Source organism: Astatotilapia calliptera, chromosome 15, assembly GCF_964374335.1.
Source record: "Astatotilapia calliptera chromosome 15, fAstCal68.1, whole genome shotgun sequence".
NCBI classification, from domain to species: Eukaryota; Metazoa; Chordata; class Actinopteri; order Cichliformes; family Cichlidae; genus Astatotilapia; species Astatotilapia calliptera.
In genome coordinates, this window is record NC_137436.1 from 21,735,552 (window position 1) to 21,753,025 (window position 17,474).

General features: G+C 38.7%; 1 protein-coding gene and 2 long non-coding RNA genes across 4 annotated transcripts in view; 2 read left to right on the plus strand and 1 right to left on the minus strand.

Moving 5' to 3' along the window:
* The window catches only part of msraa (methionine sulfoxide reductase Aa), a 60,139-nt gene extending 55,096 nt beyond the window's left edge, over positions 1–5,043 (minus strand). Inside the window, exon 1 of one of the 2 annotated variants that reach the window (XM_026194169.2) lies at positions 4,908–5,043. In XM_026194169.2, coding sequence (XP_026049954.1) covers positions 4,908–5,043 — 136 coding nt within the window. Of the gene's footprint in view, positions 1–1,058; positions 2,110–4,907 lie in introns of those variants that run through there. The other variant, XM_026194168.2, reaches the window with a different exon arrangement.
* On the plus strand, positions 4,982–6,321 carry LOC145420559 (uncharacterized). The gene is made up of 2 exons (XR_013901881.1): positions 4,982–5,121; positions 5,965–6,321. It is a non-coding gene; the product is annotated as an uncharacterized LOC145420559 (long non-coding RNA).
* A 3,618-nt stretch (positions 6,322–9,939) lies between these two features.
* Positions 9,940–12,578, plus strand: LOC145420394 (uncharacterized). The gene is made up of 2 exons (XR_013901696.1): positions 9,940–10,501; positions 11,809–12,578. It is a non-coding gene; the product is annotated as an uncharacterized LOC145420394 (long non-coding RNA).
* The last annotated feature ends 4,896 nt before the right edge of the window (positions 12,579–17,474 follow it).

Sequence of the window (17,474 nt, forward strand, 5' to 3'; positions counted from 1 at the left end):
GAGACTGTCTCTGTGGACTGCCCCAAGAGCTAGCAAGCCAGCAAAACAACTGATGGGAAATGAAACATGGCGTGGCGGGAAGCACTGGGTAAGCAAGTTAGGAACAGTTAAACTTTCAAAATAAGAGCGAGGGGATTGCCAAATTTGTCATTTGTAAATCAAACACAGATGGTGCCATTCTTTCTAAGGGAGAAAGAAAAAATGCGAAATACACCTGTAGGGCCACACCTTTCAAAGTCTGTATGTAGATGAATGCAGATTAATGTGCAGATTTTACATTATTATATACATCTAAAACTAGGCAGATTTAAATAGCTGCAATTGGTAACTGTATTAATTGAGACCCATCTTTCTAAAGAAAATACCTGCAACCATCACTTTTTCTGGCCCTTTATGCTGAACCTTAGAAAGTCTGAGAGTTTAGGTGAAACAAACCACTAGTTAAAAACGACAAAGGAAATTTCTGAAAACTTAAAAATCATTATAAATTATTTCAGTCAAGGTTTAAGCTAACATTCCAAACAGTCCCAGGCTCCAGCTCGACTAATGTCACAATTTGATACTTTTCTTAGTCCTCTATCATAATAAAGCAAACATCTTTGACTTTTGACTTTTTAAAGTATTCTTGAAAAAAAAAAAAGGTTTCCATGACTTTTATCACTATTGCAGTTTTGAACAAAGTCCCATAAGTATTCAAGTACTTATTTGAACCCATTATTTCTGATCCTACTACTAGGCACACCTGGTCAGACATGTTAACATGATTAAAAATAAAGTTATAGTCCTACTTAACATTGTAAATACATAGTTCTGTGTAAAGTCTGATTGGATTCACTGTTAACCATGCAAAAGCCAACCAAAAGATCTTGGTGGGTATTTTGGTCTTTTTCTTAGGCTTCTGGCCCTGTTTTGCCTGCTTTGTTTCCTCAAGCTTGATCATCAAACACATACCTGGCTGCTCTTTTTGTGTCTACTCCCTTAAGCATGAAACCTCTTCCCCCAAACAATTACTATTGGTCTATGAAGTTTCAAAGCCCAAAAAGCATTGATACACAAACCTCTTGCGCTGCACACAGATGGCCTTCCTCTGGCTACTATGAGAGTCTCTGAAGTCCAGTATCTGGCCTTGTCCAGTTCACAGATGCTGTTTGGCGCTCCAAGAAATACGAATGCTTTATAAACTACTTTTTTAGCATTAAAATCACAGGTCGACCTTTTGAACATTGTAGTCACGCTACACTTTGTCTCCAAAACCTAATCGCGTCCAATTGGTCCAATGCGGAATTTCGTTTAAATAGAGAAAAGGGCTTGTTTGTTTCTGATTTCCATTGACCTCAAAGACGCTTCAGTCCGTTGAAAATACTTTTTCTCTCCCGTCTTTTTGAAGCCGATGCAAAGCTTGTCCCCATCCACCACCACCTTCACCACCACCATGCCTGGACGTTTCTTGATTTCCTCTGGCGCTGCATCTCTGAGCCAGACAGACAAAGGAAGGGAAGTCCTGCCAAGTCTCTCGACTGCAGGCATGGCTTTTTCCTTTCCTCTCTGCTCCCTCGCTCTTTCTTCGGCTCTCTCTCGATTGTGGCAGTGTTCCCGAGGAGCCTTGGCGATGCTCCAGCATGTCTGCCACTCCGTCTGAACCTTTCCATCCTACCCTCCATCCCGATCGTCCTTTCGCTGTGGACCCCCGCCCCGCTAACCCCTCCACTCCCACATCCTCCTTCCCCAGTCCAACCCCCTCCAGCCTAACCAAAACATTAAACACACTCCAAAAAACAAAACAAAAATTTACATTCAACTCATTTATAATCAGTCAAATATTTGATTCCGCATCTTTTTCTTTCTCTTCAACCCTTAAACCAAAACTCACTCAGTATTCCGAAAAACTGTTGTCGCCCAACAACCTTTACACTTACCACTAAAAGGAAGTGACCGCGTGTGTCTCTGACTGTGTGTGTGAGTATATGTGTATCTCAGGTCTTTTGTTTAGTGCCAGTGCAGATCTATTCATCATGTGCCAAGACTCTGTGCCCTCACTTGTAGTGAAGAGGGGGCAGGTTGGTGCCAAGTGCCCTGACTGCCAGCTTAGTGCTGCTGTCGGTCTGTTTATGCTCACAGAAAGCTCTCTATCTCACACACACACACACACACACACACACACACACACACACACACACACACACACACACACACACACACACACACACACACACGTATAAGCACAGTTTTCTTTGAGCCATTTACAAGCAGGAGTGGCAAATATATTTGTAAAGAGGGAACAAAATAAACAGATGTATGGAATATTAAAAGCAAGTGCTAATATGTATAAAATTAAGCTGATATTATCTGATGCTTAATCGGAATATATCTCCCCTTAATATCCTCAAAGTATAGTTGAGCAACATTATTGTCTTATGGTTTATTGTATGAAATATTAAAACGTTTTAAAATTCTACAACATTATTCAGAGGAAATTGTGACATAAAATGCACCTTTTTTTATATACATGAACATGTAACATTCTGTTACATGATATCTAATTTTGCTGTAATTCTATAAAATTATACCTGAATTTTACATACACTACATACATTATTTAAATAGTTTTCTTAGATAAACCTTGCTAGTAGCAGGTTTGACCCCCTTTTCCTTCAGAACTGCCTTAATTCGCCATGTTAAAGATTCAGCAAGGTGCTGGAAAAATTCCTCAGAGATTCTGGTCCATATTGACATCACAGCATCACACTGTTGCTGCAGATTTGTCAACAGGACATCCATGATATGAACAACCTTTTCTACCACATCGCAAAGGTGTTCTATTGAATTGGCATAGCACGTTATCCTTCTGGAAACAAGCATCGGAAGATGGTACATTGTGGTCATAAAGGTGTGGACACAGTCAGCTACAATACTCAGCTAATTGGTACTAAGGGGCCAAAAGTGTGCACAACGCTATCATACAGTACCACCGTCAACAGCCTGAACCAAGGCTTTCACATAGTTTACGACAATTTCTGACCCTACCATCTGAATTTTGCAGCAGAAATGGAGACTCATCATACAAGCCAACGTTTTTACAATATTCTATTGTCCAACTTTGGTGAGCTTGTACTAACTGCAGCCTTAGCATCTTGTTGCTGTAGCACTTGTGTTTCAAGGTTCAACATCTTGTGTTTACATAGATCAGGGGTGTCCAACTCCAGGCCCCAAGGACCGGTGTCCTGCAGGTTTTAGATGCGTCCTTGATCCAACACAGCTGAACCTCCAGGACACTGGCCTTTGAGGCCTGGAGTTGGACACTCCTGACAGGAATATTCTTCTGCATATCTTTGATGTAACTAGTAGTTATTTGATTTACTCTTGGCTTACTATCAGCTTGACCCAGTTTGGCCATTTTCTGACCATTCTCTGTAAACTCTGCAGGCGGTTATGTAGGAAAATCCCAGCAGATCAGCAATTTCTGAAATACTCTGCACAACATCGGCACATTCAAAATCACTCAAATCTCATTTTCACCAACAATATGTAACTATCAAAGGGATTCCCAACATTTCTAACTTAATCATTTTTAAACATGCAAATATCAGAAAATATTTTGAGAATTAAATTGATTATACTGATACTAACAAGTTATCCAAGTTAAGTTGTACCCCAGCTCTTGCAAAATGACAGCTGAAACAGGCAAATGCATCCACAACACTGAATTTGGGCAAATGGTTGGAAAAATTGATGGATGGGTGAATTTTATAACACAATGGATTCAAACTTAAACCAAATATATTGCATAATGTTTAACTGCTGCAACTATCAAAATGCAGTTTTGCTGCAAACTGAATGCAATGTTTGGTTAGTCACTAATAAAGCATCATATTTTATATGTACTGTACTTAAAATTTGAGGAGCTGTTATCAGTTTAAGCAGTGGTTTATAATCTTTGGACCTTGTCAGATTAAAAATCACTTTGTACTTTTGATCCCGTTTAATCTTTCACATATCTGTGGGGCATTTCCACTCTAACTTTTTCAGAATTCAGAATTCAGAGAAAACAAATATCTAATTCTTTGCGAAATACAAACAATCGGAGGATAAAATTACAATATGTAAAATTATGACACTTTTTCCATTTTATTCACTTTCTATTGGTCTGATCTATCTTTAGATTTATCTACCGATGCTTAACTAATCATTAACCAGGTAAAGGCACAGCAAGCTGCAACAGTTAAATATTGTTTACTTTACAAACAATAACTTCACAATGTAATAATAAATCAAGCTTTTTTTTCCTGGCTCAAAATGGGCCTATGAAGCATGACTCTGCACATAAGCATGGTTTACCCGCATACAGTAAAAGTGTTATAAAGCAATATAAAGATATCTTTTGTGATTTCTGCCCATAATTACATGAAAATCTCGATTTTTCCATCACAAGGTTAAATTCTCACACATATTTTTCCTTTTTTAAATTTTACTTCTAATACTTCAGCATTTAAGTTTCCTTATTAGGTGCTGAAATTTAACCTGTGACTGAATATGTTTACATTCATACATTGGTATTAAATAAGTGAATTATTTACAGACCTCTACATTTGCGGATATTCGTTTTTTCCTCTACCACTGTTAAGAGACTGGGACGCGCATGCGCAGTAAAAGCATACTTTAACTGGGTAGTAGCAGGTGTAGCATCGGATAAATTTGCGATTGTTTAACTTAATTACATTCTTATAACTGAAGCTGCTTTCTTCGTGAATGGATGGAAACACCTGGGAAGTAACCCACAGACCATTGTAACACTAAACAAACCAGCAAACAGCTCGTTTCATTTCGCTACATAACGCGGATATGTAGTAAAGTTATATCACAGGGCTAACTTAAGCTAGCCTGCTGAAGCTAACCGGGTCCACTCTTACCAGAGACTTTCATACTCTCAGTCCGGCCGGGCAACGCTGTCTCTGGGGTCGGCATCTGTGCTTTGGAGGCCATATCTCCCATCCGAATGTTGACAAAGTGACGCCAAACGAAAAGGATCCTGGATGGAGAGACCATTGACCCTCAGCACCTCTCACACCCTGCTGCTGCTGCACTAGCTAGCCTTACCTAACAGACACATGGGTTTGCGTAACTGTAAGTGTCGCCCCTTACACAATGATGACTGTAAACAAAACACATTTTGAAAATGTTTTATTGCACACTTACAACATAACATAGTGCATTTCCTCATTGAAGACAAAGTACACATTTTGCCACACACGATGCAGAAAGTGAAAGTTAACTACAAAAATTTTTCATTGTTTTTATTTGTATTTTCTTGTAAATAACTGGGACCACAATAAAGACGAATTCACCTGCTGGGTTTGTTTTTCATTTCGTCTTGTTTCTGTGAACACTGATGAGCTGTATATTCACCAGTGGCTAAGTTAACATAAAAATTCCTATTATTTTGAATGGAGTTCAGTCGTAGTCTCTCAGATGTGAGCTGGTTTGTAGTTTTATATGACTGGTGCTCCGTCGCTGTTAAATACTAATATGAGAGATTTATGTATAAAGCTGGGGAATTCTTCTGTCACAGGAGCCAATCCACAAAAGTGTAACAAAACAACTTCAATAAGGAAGAACCACTGAAAAAATAAACACAACATGACAAAAATAGCTCAGCAAGTTTAAAGAAAATGGTACAATCAGAGATTTTTTAAATAAAAGTTCAAATATAATACAATAAGTGGCTTAAGTAAAAACAAATGCATTGAGACAGCCTCCACACTGAGCTGTTAGCTGTTATTTACTGATTCCACTCAGTTAAACTGGCCATCTGTCATTTTACCTAAACCTCTGTGTCAGTTTGAACTCATCAACACCAAACTGTCGAAAGAAACATTTGTCTTTCACACCATTAAAAGCAATGTTACTTAGTCTGTTTGGAGTTTGAGTTCCCTGTGGGTTTCAAAGATCTTTTTCTTCTTCTTTCAGCTGTTTCCTTTAGTCACTACAGCTGATCATCTCAGTCCATCTCACCCTGTTCCTACCTCCTCCTCTGTCACACCAATTCTCTGCATGTCCTCCTTCACTACATCCGTCAATCTCCCCTGTGGTTTTCCTCCTTCCTGGAAGCTTCATAATCAACTTCCTTTGGCAAATATATCCACAATGCCTTGTCTCCAAAACGTCTCAGCCTTGCATCTCTAACGTTGTGTCTAAACTTGTTTTTTTGCTGTTGTTTTGGCCTTGGAGACCCTGATGTCTGTTTGGTTCTGTATATTTTTTCTAGCTAACTTTAATACTGTACATTAATTAAATAAATGCTTTGTTGCTCATTCAGCAAGCTGATTCTAAGACTTGTGGTTTGTCCTCCCTAGACTTTTAGGTGAGGGGCAGTAGCACCCTATGGCAGGTACCCCTTTTGTGGGACAGATAGGATAGACCTCAGGTCCCCTTCATCGCCATGGTGGACAAATGGTTTAGAAAACTAAGAGACACATGATCAAATATGACTTATTTAATACATCTACATAAATACCATGACCCTGAAATTTACCTGAAGCTGTTCATAATGTAGATTTATGTCTACAGTAGACTAGAAGACTTTAAAATGACTTTTACAAAACTAATGTCTGACACTGTCTCATATCTAAAGGCAATCTGTCATAAGTCAGGGTTTTTAGTTATAGACTGTAAAGGCTTCTTTAAACCCGCCAAAGCTTTTTGCAGACAGACTATGTCAACATTAACTGCCCTTTAAACAACAGCATCTCATTTGTACATTTGTCAAATACGAATTAAGCTCTGTCTCAAATTATGCATTTTAATACTTTTCTCACTGTTTTGTGAGCATAAGTGTTCACACTATTACAAAAGTATATACAACTACACAAACCCCAGTGGTGTACTCAGGAGGGTCAGAAAGTAGTCAGTAGAACACTTTTGTTCGATGTTATAATCACAAAGCACCTGAGGCAGTAAAGTTTTTCTCAGCTATTCAGGGACAGTTTTTTCTTGCCAGTTAAATTACAACATACATTAATATGTAGATATAACGTACAGTAAGACAGCACTCTGAACTTTGTGCCAATGCTTTGGGGAAAAGGGTCCTTTCTTTACAAAGCTAGATCCTGTGTGACGTGTTTCACCCTCCACCTTTGAAGAACTCCACGAAAACCGTCTTTATTGCCCAGTGCTGCACCTCCTGAGCATGAATGGTAGCGCATTTCTGCAGAAGCCAGAGGCTGATTAACAGGCCTGGTTTGGGGACTACATCATCATAGAGCCACATAAAACGTAGCTTTGGGTGTCCACATCCTTTAGGACACAAAAGCTAATTGTATTGTTAGTTAAAACTATCTGGATTAAATTAACAGTTTATGTTGAGGTGGAAGGGGGCTCATTTCACCCTGTGTGTTTGGTGACGCAGTGGTCCTCAGAGGAGGACGGAGCATCCATGAGTGGTGTACTCATTATATATTGAACATTTCAAAGACTGTGGATCTTACACTTTTACTGCTAATATGATATTATTTCCCATCATGTCGTCACCATTATAAGAAGAAAAACTGCTGATCAGTAAGGCAGAGGCAGCTTTTGTCACTGCTGGCCTAAGAAGAAAAGACGGTGCAGAAAGTGGACACGGCATGGAAAGAAAGCAGAGGGGGCACTTATTGGTTACTGGCAGTGGTCACGGGATTGAACTTCACTGGTTTTAATTAAAAGCTTGCCCTAAAAGAGCTCCAGCTGAGTTTTGTAACCATTTTACACTAAAGAAACAATGTGACAGGGGCGCCAAAACATTAGAAAAATACAGCCATTAAAACGAACATGCACACAATATTAAAATGGATACGTTTTATTCCATACCTTGAAAAATGAAAGCAGAATATGAAAGATAAACAATGAAAATTGTAATTACAGGGAGTTAAACACCACACGGGTATAATGGTTTGAATTATGAAAGTAAACTGTAAATATTTGACATTTTAATAAAAATCCAAATAGCAGAACAGTTTAATGTAAGCTGTGAACACTTCAGCCCTGACAAGAAATGAAAAGTAAATATTAAATGATCACAAACATTACACAATGAATTAAAACAAAAAAATGTTCAAGAAAACGATTTGTGTGTTACTCAGATGGTTCAAATAAGGTTGTAGGGATTTCTTGAAGAAAATCAGGCTCCGTGAGATGGAAGATGATGATTATTTCATAGTCGGCAGCTATAATGGTGCAGTCAAATGAGCACCGAACAGCCTCCATCAGTCAACTGGTTCCCAGTACACTAGGTGGTGGTGGGGGGATGGATGGAAAGAGGACAGATGATGAGCCATATGGAAGAACCCAGGAGGAACGCTGCTAATGCTGGAAAAAATGTTAATTTCGGTGTCTCATTGTTCGTGTATGAAGGTGGGAATCATCAATAATTCAGATGGCAGGTGCACAGTTTTAGTTTTCACTGGAGAAGAAGACTTTTCTAAATGTACACTTCTCTGTTAACTCTTTCCATCCCTTGGCTTCTTTATATTAGAACCAAGCAATGCAGCATTTCTCCAAACATTTCTGAACATCTACTGATTGGAGCACATTAAATGAAAATGTCACCTGGTGCAACTCTGAGTGAAAATAATGTGCTGCATTTCAGCTAAAGTTAGTAGATATATTGAGTGGTTCAGGTGGGGGCAAAGAAGGCAGGGGCCCATTCCTACTCGAACTTTGCCCTGTCTGACTTTTTGAGGCAGGGATCGTGGCTGAATTTGTTTGAACATAAAGGGGGAAAAAAAGTTGTGCCAGTCTTCATGATGGCAGCACTGACAAAACTCAACCACAGAGACAAAAATCAATACTTTATCTGTTTAATGCAAACCCAATTAAACTGCTTTCTCATCCATAAAGAGCCTGTCATCTAATTTAACTTTTTTGGTTTGGTTTTTTATCCCTGTTGTTCCAATCACTTTAGGCTGGAGCCACAGAATGGAGATGCTCAGTATCTTTTATTTATACTCAGAAAAGGGAAGAATAAAGGGGGAAATTCTGAACATTTGTGAATAATGGTGTTTATGTAGCCTCTAAAGAAAATTTGAGCACCAAAAATGAGAAAATTGTATCCAGCAGCTCTACAATCACCTTATTATTGTGCATCTCAGCTGGGAGGCCATTCAAAATTCTACCAAAAATCTCGTCATCAAACAGGTATATAATTATAAATGTCAACCTATTTCTTGAATGGTTTGGTAAATATGATGTTAATTACATACCCAACCATGATGTCAACATATCTCCTCTAATATGAATGTATTAATCCTATAATTAATCAGTATTCTGATTCTGATTCTGAAAATGTAAAAATAAAAGCCTTTACTAACTAATTTAACAAATAAAACAAAATAAACTAAATTATTACGGCTTTATTTCCCATTATTCTACATGATAATCACAAAGCACTTTTATTTATTTATTTATTACAAGACTACACTTTGTGGTATGGCTTTGTGGTGAGCACTTTACACATTCAGCGTGGCACCTTTTCATTTTTCTAAGCTATATCCGGTTTGGTTGCTTCATCCTGCACCTTTGTTGAACTCCATGCAACCCGTCGTCATTGCTTATTTCAAGTACAATAAGCAAATCTCTGTAGACGAGTTTATAAATTCTCACAGCAAGCCTGAAAACACGAGAGCAGAGGCTGATGAATGCGCCTGGTTTGGGAATTACATCATCATTTAAAATGTAGCTTTGGGTGTCCGTATACTAGCACAGAGGCTAGCTGCATTGTTCCTTGAAGCCATTTGGATTAAATTAATGACAGTTTATGGTCAGATGGAGTGGGGCTTGTTTCACTCGGTGTGTTTGGTGAGGCAGATGCTTTCACTCCCCCCTCCCTCCTTTCTTAGAGGAGGACGGGGCGGATGAAAAGCGGAGGGAGGACGGAGCTGGAAGCTGAAACTGAGGATGTAAAAACCCGGCTTCATCTGACTCCCTCTCTTTCAGAGGACCACCCCCTCCCCTATCCTCTCTCCATCTGACTGCGCCCAACTTCTCTCCCTCCATCCTGCCGTACAGCTACACGGACTGCACCCAGCACGCACAAAACCTGATTTTGATGGGTTCGGGATATTTGCTTGACTCTTGTACTCTTTATGGGTCTGGACTATTTGTACTTTAAAGAGTGTTCTCTGGAAAGAGAAAGAGAGAGAGAGAAATACCGCCTATTCAGCTCGTGTGCAGAAGAAGGACGGTCCGACCTCCGCATCCCTCGCAACATCCCTCCGCTTCCTCCGCATCCTCAGCATCCCATCCCTGGGAGGACCTCCAGAGAAGAGGACCGCGGACCAAGCTGCAAATAAAGCCGGTTTACATCGTTCTCTCACCGGGCACACAGAGCCTCAAGAGTCGGTGTGTTTAATGGAGGTCTGGGCTGCCTTTTTATTTATTTATTTTTAAACATCAAACAATAAGAACGTGCTCTGTAATGGCAAAAGAAATAGATACCTGCGCCATTTATCCTGCACCCTGCCGCTGAAAGGTATTGTTGTTGTTCGGTGTTACACACTTTTACAGCACATTTGTTCGTTTTAAAGCTAAGGTATTATAGGCGTTGTGTGTGTGTGTGTGTGTGTGTGTGTGTGTGTGTGTGTGTGTGTGTGTGTGTGTGTGTGTGTGTGTGTGTGTGTGTGTGTGTGTGTGTGTTTAAAAACCCTTTCATCTGCGTTTTGCTCCTGCGAACGCCGCAGTGTGCTGTCGTGCTCTGCGGAACTTCTCTTTTTTTCTGTTTCTGTTGCGAAAAAAAGAGCCAAATTCTGCATTCACGCCCAAATCCATCCACAAATACTGCACCAGATGTAATATTTAACTCTGGCAGGCCGTGGTGTTTTCTGGTAAATTTGATGTTAGAATTGGAAAAACGCAAAAACGGAAATCTTTATTGTGTTTTACTGTCTGTTAGACCAGTTTTTACAGACTGTAATTTGACTTATTCGGTGCCTGCAGTCGTGTATTGGTTAAAAATGTTCAATATAAGCTCTAGCACACACACACGCACGCACACACGCCCGACCCCCACAAAGGCAACCATCCACCCCCTCCCTCCTCTCTGCAGTTTTAGCCTACATGAGCTATCTGGGTCATTAGCATTTCAGCGGTTAATGAGGCTGCAGATGGGTCCTCCTCTCTGCCGGAGAGCCGCTGAGCAGCACAGATGATGCTGATGCTGCTGCTTTTCATCTGCACAAATCAAAAGAAGAGGCTACATGTCCTGATGCCCCCCTGCCCCCCTCCTCTTTTTTTCTGTTTAGCTGACAGGATGGTGTACTCATGTGGGATGAGAAGTAAAATTGCAGCAGCAGCTTCCTCCCCTGCAGCTGTGTCACTAATGCAGTGCTGTATAAGAACGTACATTATGGCTGCTGCTGCCAGATAATGGAGGATGATGCTTTAATGGTCCGCAGTGCTGCCGTGTTTTTAATGATTTAAAACTGCACATCTCTGCAATACTTTTTACACATATACTGTATTATTTTAGATTTTTTATTTTTTATTTTTTGGCCTCTTCCAAATGCATTTTCCCCTCCAGTCTTCCAGTAAGCCATTATTGGTTTCCACTCATCCGGGGGTATGAAAATCAATTTGCAGAGATTTTTACACTTGCTCCATGCGGTCAATCAATTTCAGTGAGCACCATGTCTGCGTTTAATGCAGCTGAAGATGCATTACTGTTGCATGCAGCGCAACTAAAAAGCAAAAAAAGGTGAAGAAAAAAAACAGAGGGAGGTCACATGATGTTAAAAAAAATCTTTTTACATTGAACAAATGTTAATCTTTTTTTTTTTTCAGGCCTCCAGAAATCCTTCAGATGACACTTTTTGTGGAACTTCTGCCAAATTAAGCCAATGAAATGACAATACCAGTAGAGATGACATTATTTCAAGTATGCTAGAAGCCAAAGGAGGAGATTGAAGCGATTAATATTCAAATGATTTGGATGGATTTTGACATAATTTTTAGTCACAGGGCTAAAATCTGCAAACTGTCCATATACACAGCGGATAAACTGATTGTCACTGAACCACTTCTAACACTGCACCCATTTACATCTCAGGGAAAAGAAAGATATGCACACACAGTCACATTTACGCCTATGCATGGACCACTACAGGGTCCTCCTGAGCTGCCTCTCTGTGTGTGGACTGCAGGAGGAGACAAAGCACTGCAGAGGAGCAGAGCTGAGTAAAAAAACCTTGCCGTTATTGTAACGAACCACTCTTTTGCTTTAACAATAATGTATTATAACGCTGTCAATAGATTGCATTCACAATATCTAGTACAATCAGCACCAATATCATCATAAATGTTGCTGTCAGTGTAATTTGATCAGCTGTATTCAATTTGTAAGGCAGTTTTAGCAGCATGCGGAGGCATGATAAATAATCAGTGCAGTCATAGTCAATATAACCCAACGGTGACAATAAAGCGTTCACTATATTGATATTTAATACATTTATAGCCCACTGAGTGTCATGGGAGATTTACAAGCTCAATATATTGAAATTTGTTTATCTGTTTATAGAAATACATTAAAGAGGAACCCCCTCAGCGCTTGATAACTTGGCAGCAATTTTATTTTCTGGAGTGCTGCTGTTGCAGAAAAACTACTGAGACAGATAAGGACGGGAATAAAGTGGAAGTGATTCAGTCAAGCTGGACAGAGAAAGCTCTAGTAGGACAGAGCAGTGCTGGGGAAAAAAAGAAAAGAAAAACAGTGGTAAAAATGGACTCACTGGAAACGTTAAAGCGAGGTGCACAAGACCACAGCTGCATTGAAAAAAAAAGCAATAAATGTATGAAAACTGTACAAAATCACGATGTTGTGAGTCAGATGAGAACAAAGGGGAATAAGAGAAATATGGGTTGTCACTCCTCGTGTTCACAGCGGACCTTGATTTAAATGTCCATACAATTAAGGCACGCGGTGAATGCCAAGAGAGCAACCAAATATCAGCCATTACAAACACTTATTTGACTGTTCATGTCATGCAAAGATGTAAAGATGCATTTCCAGTTTCCAGTTTCTCTAACATGGCTGTCTTGACGGTAGACTGGGTAAGACGCGGCAGTACCACCACGGACCACTAGTGCACATATATATATATATATATATATATATATATATATATATATATATATATATATATATATATATATATATATATATAAATGACTTTTTTGTTCCTTTATTATTTTTTATTAAAAATTATTAGATATAAGATTGTCCTCATATTTTTCTTTCATGCCGTTACAACCCTATCCATATTTAAGAGTTAACTATGACAGCGCCTTCTAGTGTCTGAATTACATGAGCTTATATTTAGTCTGTGTGTAGTATTATAGCACCAGTATTAGGAGGAGGTTGGGGTGGATGGATAGGTCTACGGTTCTGCTTTTGTTCTCCGAAACCTGAATCAAAAGATTTGAAATAAGTGCTTTTTGCCTTTAATCTCAATTGGAAATCAGAGAAACTGGAGTAGAAATAAGTAGAGAGTAATATTAATTGATTTTCCTATCAAATTAAATGATTAAATACAGTTTATCATAAAGTGCTATCATTTCCAGGCTCTTGTAAGTGTCTAATGCCACATATTGCAACTGTTTTCAAAAGTCATATTTGTAGCTAGCTGAGTTGTGCCAATTGGGGTTAAATATCAGCATACTCAAATTTGGAGTAGTATTATATGTGCAGATTTGGCCCAGTTTAGACTGAGAAATGACATTTATTTCTACTGGCTGGCAGAATTAGGACCATTTCAACCATGGGGAGCTGCAGGAAGGGACTAATATTTTGTAACTGAATGCCAACCACCAGTGAGCATTCAAAGAATTAGTATATACAGAGATTGGTTCAGAGATTGTGCCCAATTAAATGCTCACTAATAATGAACTTCAAGATCAAACTAGTCAGTAGTTTTATTTACAAAGGCCTAAATCCAACCAGATCATTTCTATCCTCAACTTCAGGTAAAGGAAAAATCCTCAAAAACTAATTAAATGAATGAGATAACGCTGAAAGACGCGAGATAAACACTTAAAAATGTCTCGTTAACATCAGCAGAACACATCAGTTCATTCTGCTTTCATTACCATCGCTGCTCTGTTGCGTCTCGCTTACATCAGCCTCCTAAATCCTAAGAAATCCACTATAATTTGTAGTCTTTGAGACTTTGAAAGCTGTCTGACATGCAGGTCTAGTTAATGTCCTCACTGAAAGATCTGATTAATTATGTTCTAAAATGAGATTAGATTTAAATGAGATTGGAAGCACTGATTTGAAAAAAATGGAAAAGGGTGTGAGCAGCCGGGTTAATACCCACCACTAATTAATGCCCTGTGTTTACAGATTAAAATTCAAAATGGAATTAAAAGTATGGACAAAGCGGGTCTGCTGGAGGCTTTAATAATGTATGCTTCACTCACATGCATGTCTATAACATGTAGCATGTAATATTAATAAGAACCAAGTGCAGCTACGGTGTTCCTGTGCTTCCTGTTAATTTCCTGTCAGCCTGTATGAATCCACCCTGGCATGCTTTGCTTCAGTGCTGCAGGATTGTGATTAAAGTAACTGTGTTTCACATGGGTCTCATTTGTTATGGTTCTGACATGCAGACAAGGCCAATAAATACTATACAAGAGGATAAAGCCTTCTGATATTGGATGGAAAACAGCAGCAGAGCAACTGCAAGTAATGCAAATAGGAAGAGATTTTTAGGCTTAAAATCTTTCATAGAAAAAGGATATTTTTGGACTTCAGCACAAAAAAACGGACTCCCAGCACCTCCAGGCTTTGTTCCCAGTATAATTAATGCTTGCTTGTATAATTATTGCTGTCCAATAAGCACTTTTTGCTCTGTGTGAAATAAGAGAATACATTACATGGATGTAGGTGAAGATTTTCTGATTCACGGTAGAGACAAGGATAGCAGCAGGACAGGAAGTCTCCCGAGTTATCACTTACTAATGCATTGTCCCCAAACACAGAGTGTATCGATCAAGGATGTATAGTTCCTCTGCTGGGAACGGAGGTCGTACACTGGATATTTACTGTATGCTGTTCTGAACATGCACAGAGAGTGAATTTAATCACTCTGGTGCATCTTAATGTATTTTCTTCAGACTGTGAATTTTGCAAATAAATTGATTTCAGCTTGTTAAATTATTTAAAGAACCACGTTTTTGTTTTTTTCTGTCCCATACAGCTACTTTACTTATACTGGAAATTTGCTTAACTCTGGGCTTTTCTTAGATGAGCTAAAATATCTGTAAAAAACAAACAAACAAACAAACAAAACCTTCTCCTTCTTCAGAAACTGCCATGTACGTGGGAAAATACGGACGCATGGATTGTGAGTGTTATATGAGCACATATTAGATCTTGGGTTTGACAGCTGAAAGATGAAACAGATGATTAATGTACACGCACTGCAGAAAAAGACACCACGATTGCATTATAGTTTATCCTCTGGCTGAATTCTTTTTATCCCAGTATTTTTTTTTCGCATTTGATTAAATAAAAGTAACCAAATCAATGTGATGCAGTTTCCCTCCACCCTTATTCACAGCTTTTGCACTTTTCTGCTATAGACGTGTTTTATTTGTTGGCTGCGGTATAATTTTGCAAGATTTATATACTCGGATCAACTGTTCAAGCACTGTGGTTAAATAATCTCAAAGCAGTCAGTGTTATGTGTCTGTGCGTGCTGTTTGTCTATTGTATGTTCTCAGGGACATAATGATACCCAAGAGTGTCTTATGAAGATGCTAAACAATAAAATACAATTTAAAAAATGACCTTGTTTTTGTCTTTATTCTTTTTGTTTCATTTTTTATATATTTAATGAGAACCTACCTTAACTTCTGTCACACAGTTTTAGTTGTGGATCTCCATATTAAATGGCAAAATCTTCATATGATGATGTAGGGACTTCCTGTGAGCCAAAAGCTCAGGCTTCAAACTCCTCTAAATGCTCTGTTGATTTTATTTTATTATTTGAGAACAGTGAGACGCCCTAATATGGTCATATTAGCTAGTTATATAGCATAGAAGCCCCACCCACCTGCAGGCTAAATCTTGTGTTTGTGAAGAAGGTGGTCTTAAAGGGAGAGGAGCTAAAAAGAACTGAGGGCTCGCTTCTTCTCCTCCAATCCATGTCCAAGTGTCCTTTGGCAAGATACTGAAGTCCAAATGGGTCCCAGTACATCCATCATAGAGTGAACATGCAGTAATAGAAAGCTCTTAATGGTGTGTAGAATAAAGCACTTTGAATGCTCAAAGTAGAAACATTTATAAGTACCAATCCAAATACCAAGACCCAGTAAAGGATGAATAAGTTTGAACCAAAGCTACTCCAAAACAAAAAATATGGAGCTCAGTAGGTTGATTTGAGCTACATTAAAAAAGAAAACACACACACCTACACACACACACACAAACACACAAAACCACATAAAGCTGATTTTAACATATTCACAGTAAACCTTTGTGAAAGAATCTTAGCAATAGACTGTTTTTTCCAGTTTTGAGCTGATATTTATTGTATCATGCGTATGAACTAAACTAAATTAAACTAAAGACTCATGTTGAGGTCTAACTACTGATTTATACAATGTTTACAGAGAACAGCAGAAACAAACTGGTGTTTTTGTAATCACCAACCAGAGAACTAATCAGAAACGTAACGTCAGAAAGATGAACAAATCTTTCTGCTTTTACAGCTCTGAGCTGCTTTTCAGTCTTCTCACAATAAAAACGAATAAAAGAGGCTGAGAAACACAGGACTCATTGTTAAAACCCTTTCTCGAGTGTGATCCTAATAAGCCGAACCAGAATAATCCTGTTTCCTGAAGAGCCGAAGATCTCTCTAAAGATCCTTTAAAAGAGGGAGACAAGCAGCTGGTTTAAGTCAAGACTCCCCATAATGAAATGTCACTGACTGTAGTTGATAATAGTTGAATGTATAAGGTGTATAAGGTGTTGAATGTACAGTGGGATGCAAAAGTTTGGGCAACCTTGTTAATAGTTATTATTTTCCTGTATAAATCGTTGGTTGTTACAATAAAAATTGTCAGTTAAATATATCATATAGGAGACACACACAGTGATATTTGAGAAGTGAAATGAAGTTTTTTGAATTTACAGAAAGTTTGCAATAATTGTTTAAACAAAATCAGGCAGGTTCATAAATTTGGGCACTGCTGTCATTTTATTGATACCAAAACCGTTAGAACTAATTATTGGAACTCAAATTGACTTGGTAAGCTCAGTGACCCCTGACCTACATACACAGGTGAATCCAGTAATGAGAAAGAGTATTTAAGGGGGTCAATTGTAAGTTTCCCTCCTCTTTTAATTTTCTCTGAAGAGTAGCAACATGGGGTCTCAAAACAACTCTCAAATGACCTGAAAATAGAGATTGTCACCATCATGGTTTAGGGGCAGGATACAGAAA